Raw genomic sequence first — 9,478 nt, forward strand, 5'->3', positions numbered from 1 at the left:
TGGCAAGAAACAGATGGAGGGGATGGAACCAGGCAGCTGTGGGCTCCTCGAGCGCCTCGTTTCAGTCCCTGCGTCGTTGGGAGCTGCCTGAGTGGGGCTTGAAATCCAGAGGCAGAGGCAGGCACTAAATACCGCGCCACAAATTGTATTTTTAAAGTTCTTCCTGTCAAACGCTTCAAACACAGACACCAAAAGAGAGGGGTGCGCAAAACCCACATGCCCATCCCCACCGCGCTTCCCTGGGCCCCACCTGCTCCATGAGCTGCTGGCATGAGGGCCAGGGGACCACCCCGCTTCACGCGCATCTGGCGGACGGGACCCGCCTGGCAATCTGGCCTTTGTGACCCCCACCCCATCAAATGCTGTCTCTCCCCAAGGGCCTCAGGGAAGGTCTGTGGCCTAAGGCATCCTCGCCAGATGCCCCCATCCTGCTGCTACAGGGCTCCCAGAGCTGCCTACACACTCAGAACCTCATTCCGGCACTTTCCAACCACAGCACCCTGTCTCAAGTCAGCTCTGCCAACAGAATCCAGAGCCTGCTTTCACCAACCAGCAGGCGCGGGAGGCGCATAGGGCTAGGCAGCAGGGCTAGGCAGCAGGACCGCTCCACAGTGACTGCTGGAAAGCTCTGGCCTTCACCTGTAGCTAAGGCCAGGGGTCTAGCGGTTCAGACGCCTTGTTTGAAAAACTCAACCACATGATCTGAAAAGATGATTCAATGCTAGAATCCAGTCTGTCCAGCTCTGAAACGTGCAGCTGCGTGACTCACACATCCATCATGTGTGGGTCCCTGTGGTCAGGCCCAGGCAGAAGTGGTCTGAGTCTGCCCCTAACCCCGAGGGCTGAGGACCTGAAGAGAATCTGCCAGCACAAGGCACCAGTTAGGGCAAGAGCAAGTGAGGTGTGGAAGGCCACGGCGTGCTCCAAGGACTGGCTAAGTCAGCAGACAAGAGACAGTGCGGTGAACTACAGAATTTATTAAATAAGAAAGCTATCAATTGGAACAGGAGGAAAAAAAAGTTTAAAAAAAATCTATAGGAAAATAGTCAAAAAAGCATTTAGTGCTTGTCGCCGTCCCTCTGAGGGGGCCGTCAGAAAGGCAGCTGGGACCTGACAGACCCAGGCACATACTTGAAATTCCTGAATTCTAAACTGCATTGTACAAAATGCCACTTGAAACGTCCACCAGAACCCCCAGCCAAAGAGGCACATCTGGACAGCTTCACAGCACGGAATGTGTGACCTTGGTCCCCGTGGGTCCCGGGGCAGGACAGCAGCAGCCACGCAGTGGCCCCTGCACACTCAGGCCATGACTGCAGGGACCGCCCGCTGGGGCCACAAGAGTGACCTGGGAGCCAGAGGGAGCCCTGAGTTTCGATGGAAGGCACAGGTCCCTGCCCAGGGTGGCCATCTCAGAGGCACATTTAGTGTTTGTTCTACTTATGAAATCAAGGACAACCAATTGTACTTATCTTACAACTGATGTTCTGGGATGGGATTGGAAAACACTGATTCCAGAACCACTCTTTTTCTTAAAATCGCTGGCTTTTATGACAATGTCTTCCAAGAGCTCATTAGAATCTATAAGATCGCAGGAATTTCGCCAAGAAGGGCTGCATAGAAACCACAGAGACGACTCGGCCAGGGCTGCTCCCATTGCGGAGGCCAAGAACTGGCCGAGGGCACGACACTGGACTCTTGCGATAAACACTTTACTCTGTGTGAAGACTGCATATTTAAGGACACAACTGCACATTTAGATCAAGCGGTGGTGACCTCAGGGCATACACGGAGCTTCATGCTGAGAACACCCAGGGGTCCTCAAGAGTCTTCCTCCTCGTCTTTAATTTCAGAAATTCTGTCTATAGATTTAAGGATTTCGGCAACAACATTCAGTGTCTCAGCTCCGGAAACCAGTTGCCTGAAAACAAACGCAGATATCAGGATGGGTGGCAGCAGCTACTCAGCAGCAACGGGGTTCTGGGGGGAGAAAGGGGAGAGGTTGGTAGGGGGAAAAACGGAGGGGTTCCAAGGGGTAGGGGAAGGGGAGAGGTTCTGAGTGGGAGGAAGGGGAGGGTTTCCAGGGGGAAGAATGGGGAGGGCTTCCACGGGGGGTGGGGGGGAGAAAGGGGAGGGATTGGTAGGGGGAAAAAGGGGAGAGGTTCTGAGGGGGAGAAAGGGGAGGGATTCCGGGGGGGGTGGGGAAGGAAGGGGAGGGTTTCCAGAGGGAAGAATGGGGAGGGTTTCCACGGGGGGGGGGTTCCACAGGGGAGGGGTTCTGGGGGGGGGAGAAAGGTGAGGGGTTCCGGGGAGAAAGGGACAGAGTTCTGGGGGGGAGAAACGGAAAGGGTCCCAGGGAGATTGGGGTAGGGTTTGCCAGAGGGAGTAAGGGACAGGGTTCCAGGGAGAAACGGACAGAGTTCTTGGGGGTGGGGGGGGAGAAACAGAAGAGGTTCCAGGGAGAAAGGGGTGGGGTTTGCCGGGGGGAGAAAGGGACAGAGTTCTGGGGGGAGAAACAGAAGGGGTTCCAGGGAGAAAGGGGTGGGGTTTGCCGGGGGGAGAAAGGGAAAGAGTTCCAGGGAGAAAGGGGTGGGGTTTGTGGGGGGGGAGAAAGGGGTGGGGTTTGCAGGGGGGCAGAAAGGGACAGGGTTCCAGGGAGAAAGGGGTAGGGTTTGCGGGGGGGCAGAAAGGGACAGGGTTCCTGGGAGAAAGGGGGGGGCTTGGGGGAGAACCACAGGTTTTCCACTCCTAGCTCCTCTTCGAGGAGACCCATACCTGACTTCACAGGAGACGGCTCCCTTGTTCACAGGGAGTGCTCTGGGGGGCCAACACCGCCCTGCAGAGCTCAGCCCAGTGGGTGGCAGACACTCACCACTGTCACAGTGATGGTGGCTGGCGTATCACCAGCCAGGCACAGTAGTAAGGGCCTTCTGGGAATTGCTTTTTCACCAGGAGGGAAACTACCACTATTTCCTTTATTTAGAGCTTTAGTGTCCACAGGTGATGGGGCTGAGATTCAATTCGGGATGGTGTGGCTGTCTGCACCTCCCAGGTGGGATCAGACACTGCGAGGCAGGTTAGAAAGCTTGTGGTCTGTCCGCACAGTGACCCAGAGAGCTAACAGGACCACTGAGCACGCGTCCCTCCCTGCGGTTCCCTGGTCCTCCAGCCACGGTGCCATCAGCCTGGGCCCCCACCCAGGATCACTGACGACCACTCCAATCTCACCCCTTTCCCCGCCAGGCTTCCCAGTGCCTCCCAGGCACTCACTTAATGGAAGCCTGTGCGCTGTTCATGACCACCCGGAGGTTCTGCAAGGCCACGTCGGCGTTCTGCTTCACCACGGTAAGACTGGCGCCCTGGCCGCACCGCAGGGCTTCATTCTCTCGCTGGAAGTTGGAGACCTGCACCTGGGGGGACGGTTACGGCTAAGGAGCGAGCAGCTCCGAGGCAACCCGGCTGAAAGTCACCACCTGGCGAGGCGAGGGCTTACCCGTGGGGGTCTGGCACTCCGGATGGGTGCTCTGGCCTAACTGGGGGCTCGCCTCTGGAACTGGGGGCCAAATGGCTCCCCCTTCACTCCAGTATATGCCCAGCACCTAGCTCTATGGAAACAGGGACTCCTACAAGTGGACGCCCCGTGCCAGACCCCAAACTCCCAACAGAGCTCCAGGGCCTCCCTCTGCTTCAGGCCCTGACAGGAAGCGGCTGCTGTCCTCATTTGAAGTCCTTTCTCTGCTTGGGCTCAGGGGAAACCCCAGCAGAGTCTTTTGCCTCTTTCTTACTGAATTCATTATGTGACTCCACAAATCAAAGAAAAGCACTGAAGTCCTTTCCTTTAATTACCTGGAGCAAACTGATTTCCTGTTTCAGTTTCACGACGTGGTTTTCTGCCTTTACAGCCCGTTTCTGTTACCCAAAAAAAAAAACCACAAAAAGCATCACTGATGTCCTCACATCCATACTGGACATGGGCCCCAACCCAGGGAGCAGGAGGCCACCCAACCTGGCTGTGGCCCTTCACAGCCCCTATGCCCCACCCAGTCCCGCCTCCACTCTCAGACCACCCCTGGGAAGGGCTCATCGTGCAGCGTCTGTGTTCTGGCCCCCCACTCCCCACGGATGCCCTCGTGGGCCAGCTATCCCCAGGCACAGTGAGACAGCGACGTCAAGGGACATCGGTCCCAGAGAGCCACATGGCCCTGCACCCAAGGGCGGGCTGCACCGGCTGCTGAGGACAGCAGCACTTTCTCAGGAGCGCTCCTGCCCCACCCAGCTCGTCCGATTCAGAAAGAAACCCATACGGTCATCAGCTCCAGGTTCTGCTCCACCTGCTGAACCACCGACTCCAGGTCGTGGTAGTCGCTTTCCTCCTTGATCATTTTTGCTTCTAATTTCCGCTCAAGTGTCCTCACCCTTGTTAAAGAAAAACCCGAGTTGTTAATTTCTGTGGCTACTTTTAAGAGGACTACAAAAAGATACCTCATTAGCCAGATAAAACCCGCTAAGAGCCTGTGATGGAATGGGTCTCAGGCACCGAGGGGAGGCAGCGGCAGCCTCAGGCCTGGACCTGCAGCCACCAGGCAGGCGTGCAGGGAGCGGCTCTCACAGCACTGCTGCTCCAACAAGGCGTTTGGTGGCTTTTTGTCTAAAGTTTAAAATAAACCTTGGCCAGGTGCCGTGGCTCACGCCTATAATCCCAACACTTTAGGAGCCTGAGGCGGGAGGATTCCTTGAGCCGAGGAGTTTGAGACAAGCCTGGGCAACATAGTGAGACCCTGTCTCTACAAAAATAAGATTTAAAAATTAGCCAGGTGCAGTGGCGAACGCCTGTAGTCCCAGCTACTCAGGAGGCTGACATGGGAGGATCGCTGGAGCCAAGGAGGTCAAGGCTGCAGTGACCCGTGATTTCGCCACTGCACCCAAGCCTGGGTGACACGGCAAGACTGTCTCAAAATAAACTTTTATGCAGAACACAGAAATGTGTTTGATGCTGAACATTTATATACAATAAAACCCAGATCCGGTTTGACTCTGATTACTTCATTATCATTTAAAAACGGATTTCCCTGTGTATTAGATGTTGTGGATTGCATTCCTAACTAAAAGCTTACATACATTTCTGTTTGAGCTTCAGAGAAGCTCTGAACCTCATTCAGCTTTCTTCTCAGCTTAGAATTTTCATCTTTCAGCTGTGGAGAGAGAATATCCTTATTAGAAAGTCAGCATGTCTCGCTCAAAATGGCGTGTGCTTCTGTGGTCTGGCTCCAGAGCCTCCTGATAAGCAGAGATGCTGGGTCAGTGCAGCGTCCATCTGCAGCCACTACAGAGGCAGACCACAGACGGAGGCAGGCGCTTTTCAAAGACCTGTGGTCACAGATGCCGGTTAATTTTACTCAGAGGCCGGGGACAGTGGCTTGCGCCTGTAATCCCAGCACTTTGGGAGGCCGAGGTGGGCGGATCACAAGGTCAGGAGCTTGAGACCAGCCTGGCCAACATGGTGAAACCCCCGTCTCTACTAAAAATACAAAAATTAGCCAGCAGTGGTGGCGGGCACCTGTAGTCCTAACTACTCGGGTGGGTGAAGCAGGAGAATCACTTGAACTCGGGAGGCGGAGGTTGCAGTGAGCCGAGATCGTGCCACTGCACTCCAGCATGAGCAACAGAGTGAGACACTGTCTCAGGAAAAAAAAATTTTTCTTTTTTTTTGAAACAGAGTTTCGCTCTTGTTGCCTAGGCTGGAGTACAATGGCGCGACCTCGGCTCACCGCAACCTCCGCCTCCCGAGTTCAAGCGATTCTCCTGCCTCAGCCTCCCAAGTAGCTGGGACTACAGGCGCCTGCCACCACGCCTGGCTAATTTTTGTATTTTTAGTAGAGACAGGATTTCACCATGTTGGCCAGGCTGGTCTCAAACTGCTGACCTCAGGTGATCCACCCGCCTCGGCCTCCCAAAGTGCTGAGATTACAGGCGTGAGCCACCTCGCCCAGCTAAAAATTTTTTTTTTTTTTTTTACTGAGAGCTTATAACCTTTTAGGTGATTATAATTTTTTAAAAATGTTCCTCCTCTTGGAATACTTAGCAAGCTGGCGACTGCAGCCCGCCTTTACTGAGGGTACAGCCCTGTAAGTGCCCAACTGCATCCAATTCACAGCTTCTAGCTCACCAGTCCTCTTTAGCCGGTTCTATTCCCACGTGTAACCAGAAGCAAAGTCAAAGGGAAAGTGGATAGCAGGCTGTCACGCAAGTCGTCTTGTCCCGGAGATCAAACCAGGCCGCCCAGGAGGTAGGATGGCTCCAGGTTCTCCCCGGGAGAAGCCGCTCGGACAGGCGCTGTGCCAGAGGGCGCCGCAAGGCTCACTTACTGCTTCGTAACTTATCTGCAGTGTCCGCAGGTGCCTGTCTCCCAGAGACTCTCCATGAGCCGCAAAGTCTGCGCTAGGACTCCCTGCCGGAGAGGCCGGAGACACGCGAGAATCAGTGTCACTCAACGCCCACGAGGGCAGAGACTCACGCCCTGCCAGCTCCGACGGGGTGGAGAAAAAAGAAAGGTATGTGCTGCAGGGCAACGTGCCGGCAGGGACCCTCTCGGGGTGAGTCTGCTCGATGGCAGACGGCAGGTAGGCCCCACTCCATTGGGTGTCCTCATCCTCCTCCTCATCCAGAAGGTCACCGGCCCCTGTCGGGTCCTCGAAAAATGGCTGCTGATACTCCAGGCCATACCCCCCGGTTTGGGAGGGTGGGGAGTTGTGGTCAAGTCCCAGTAAATGCCTCGAGGCTTCCTAAAAAAAAAAAAAAAAATGGAGGCCATGCTTCTGACTCAGAGTGCATCTTCCTCTCTCTGTGTTCTGCCTCGGAACAAGAAGAAAGGCCCAATCTCTCTCATGGAAGGAGCCCAGCAGCTTCTGAGCCCAGAGCTGCTCCCCAGCACTGACGCCTGCCCTGCTCTGCCACACTCATGCACAATTCCTCCTAAGGAGGCTGCAGAGGCCAGAACAGAAACATCCCACAGAGCCATCGCCCACAATGCCGTGGATTTACCTTTGCATAAATTCTGCTGGCCGGATCCTCTTTTGACAGGCCGAGGTTCTTGGTCTTCAGAAACTCTTTAAAGGAGAATGGATTTGCTTCTTCAAGATCTTCAAATCTGTCATCTGAAATAACAGACATCACAAATGCATAAAGTCTACTGAAGAGCGTTGAAGGGGAACCTTCCTGTGCGCCTGTCTTTCCAGAGCATGGCCACATGTGAGATTGGGCAGCCACGCTCGTCACTCTACCATGATTCAGGCGGCACTAGGAAGTGTGAAGGCGGCTGAAGGTGGGCAGTGACACGGACGTGCGTCTGCATTTGAAATCTTCCACCCCTCGGCCCCTGCTCCCACACTGTGCTGCTCACTAAAGCTCCCCTGGGGAGCTTTAAAACGACCCAGGCCACTCCATTGCACACACCCAGTTCCCTGATGTGAGGTCAACCTGTGCTAGGAGCTCTCAAAGCTCCTCAGGTGGCCAGGTGTGGTGGCTCACGCCTGTACTCCCAGCACTTTGGGAGGTCGAGGCGGGCGGATCACGAGGTCAGGAGATCGAGACCATCCCGGCTAACACGGTGAAACCCCGCGTCTCTACTAATAATACAAAAAATTAGCCAGGCGTGGTGGTGGGGGCCTGTAGTCCCAGCTACTCGGGAGGCTTAAGCCCCATGTAAAGCTGGCTCCTGTGGCCCCAGCCACCCAGGTGGGGCCTCCCCACTCCCCGATGTCCCCTCGCTCAGGTTCTTCTGCCCTTGCACCTCGCTCCTATTCTAGGGTCGAGACTGAACCCTTGAAATCCCACCCCCACGTGCTCTTTTGGGCTCCAGCTACACCACATAGCCGGTCACATTGACAGTCCCGCCACCAGACACGTGCCTGGCACTGTGTTGGATGGAGACAAGAAGAAAAGGTTGCTGAACTACTCTACCTCCAAAATGTGTCCCGTGGGCTCCTGACGGGCTCTGCTTAGAACATTTCCCCTTTCCACAGCCAAAATCTGCAAAGAAACAATGTCACCCACCATGCTGGCAGGAAGTCTTTATGACCTCACATTTAGTTTTTTTCTTTTGCGCATGGAGTCTCCACTGCAGTGGTTCTCACGGTCTAGAGAACTTTTTTTTTTTTTTTGAGACAGAGTCTTGCTCTGTCGCCCAAGCTGGAGTGCAGTGGTGCGATCTAGGCTCCCTGCAAGCTCCGCCTCCTGGGTTCACGCCATTCTCCTGCCTCATCCTCCCGACTAGCTGGGACTACAGGCGCCCGCCACCACGCCCGGCTAATTTTCTTGTATTTTTTGTAGAGACGGGGTTTCACCCTGTTAGCCAGGATGGTCTGGATCTCCTGACCTCCTGGTCCGCCTGCCTCGGCCTCCCAAAGTGCTGGGATTACCGGCGTAAGCCACTGCGCCCGGTCAGCCGAGAGAACTTTAAAAAAAACACAAGCTCCCGGACTTGTGACCCTGGAGATGGCCTGACTTGCAGACTGGCCCTGGTGTCTGTGGTCTTAAAGAGGCTCCTCAGCAGGTTTTGAAGCCCAGCCGGGGCAAGCGCGTCCTCTTGTCTTGTGACAACCCCCGAATGTCCTCAGATCCTGGCATAACCACACAAACACTCCTGCACACCCTGGGCACCCAGCGGCACTTCTGCTTGGGTAGAACGAGGATGAACCAGATCGGGCCACTGCCCGGCTGTGGAGGCAGATGGAATGCTCCAGCTCGGTTTCCAATCACTGCCCACTAGGTGAAGACACTCCCACTCCAGCCCCACGAGGAAAGCGGGCGTGCTCCTGTGCTCCCCGGGCATTAACCATCCTGTACTGGAACTGTCTGTCTGTGGGGAGGTCTCCCCGCAACCAGACTGTGAGCTCCTAGCAGGGGACTCCGCCTTTGAATTCCGAGTGCCTGGCACGCAGTGAGCGCTGTGCTCATTGATGGGTCAATGGACGAGCTCGTGCTGCAGCGGAGGTGCCACAGGTGGCGCGGGAACCGGAGGCGTCCCCGGGGCCTGCGCCCTCGTCTCTCACCTGTGTCTCCCACGTAAGCCAGCACCGAGTTGGGCACATAGCACATAAAGGCCGGCCGAATGCCGAGGAAGGGGGAGTCCAGGTCCCTGCCATGGGGGCGCTCACAGTCTAGCTGGGGGAGACAAGACCGGCGCTCATAGAACGCTGGAGCTGGAAGCAACCACAACAGCGACTTTACTGCGTGCCCGGGCGGCCGCCGCCCACCTGGACCGCTGGACTCGGCCCCTGCCCCGCTCACCGTCGGGAATGGCGAGGCTCCGGGCTCGGGACAGCGGGGTGGCGCCCGGGCGGCGCGGGTAGCCCGACATCGCCGCCGGCCCGGCTGGGCAGGACCTGCCTAGCCAGGCAGCGGCGGCTCCATGGCCCCGGCTCCGCCCGTGCCGCGGCCCGTGTCGCCCGCCCGCGTCGCCCGCCGCTGGGCCGCTCCC

At 56.3% G+C, this 9,478-nt stretch overlaps 1 protein-coding gene across 9 annotated transcripts; it reads right to left on the minus strand.

The window, feature by feature from the left end:
• Positions 1-957: 957 nt before the first annotated feature.
• Positions 958-9,441, minus strand: ENTR1 (endosome associated trafficking regulator 1). Of its 9 annotated transcripts, none has more exons than XM_054521218.2 (10): positions 9,289-9,419; positions 9,051-9,200; positions 7,960-8,028; positions 7,042-7,154; positions 6,366-6,782; positions 5,119-5,192; positions 4,332-4,416; positions 3,847-3,909; positions 3,271-3,410; positions 958-1,921 (listed from the first exon to the last, which is right to left on the minus strand). In XM_054521218.2, the coding sequence occupies exons 1-10, from the start codon at positions 9,356-9,358 to the stop codon at positions 1,822-1,824; spliced, it is 1,281 nt and encodes a 426-aa protein (XP_054377193.2). In that variant the 5' UTR covers positions 9,359-9,419; the 3' UTR covers positions 958-1,821. The 9 variants fall into 9 exon arrangements, with proteins under 9 accessions (XP_054377193.2, XP_002820435.4, XP_009243308.4 ...); XM_002820389.5 differs by having other exon boundaries at positions 4,305-4,416; XM_009245033.4 differs by lacking the exon at positions 9,051-9,200 and having other exon boundaries at positions 4,305-4,416; positions 9,289-9,421.
• Between the last annotated feature and the right edge of the window lie 37 nt (positions 9,442-9,478).

This window comes from Pongo abelii, chromosome 13 (genome assembly GCF_028885655.2).
Source record: "Pongo abelii isolate AG06213 chromosome 13, NHGRI_mPonAbe1-v2.0_pri, whole genome shotgun sequence".
Lineage (NCBI taxonomy): Eukaryota > Metazoa > Chordata > Mammalia > Primates > Hominidae > Pongo > Pongo abelii.

What these genes read in the sequence shown, in the direction of transcription:
- ENTR1 (XM_002820389.5), bottom strand. Translation starts at nt 9,358, where the DNA reads ATGTCGGGCTACCCGCGCCGCCCGGGCGCCACCCCGCTGTCCCGAGCC. An exon ending in CCACGGGACACATTTTGGAG is followed by an intron (nt 7,155 to 7,959) that starts GTAGAGTAGTTC and finishes CTGTTATTTCAG; the next exon opens with ATGACAGATTTGAAGATCTT. An exon ending in AGCGCACAGGCTTCCATTAA is followed by an intron (nt 1,922 to 3,270) that starts GTGAGTGCCTGG and finishes GTTTGTTTTCAG; the next exon opens with GCAACTGGTTTCCGGAGCTG.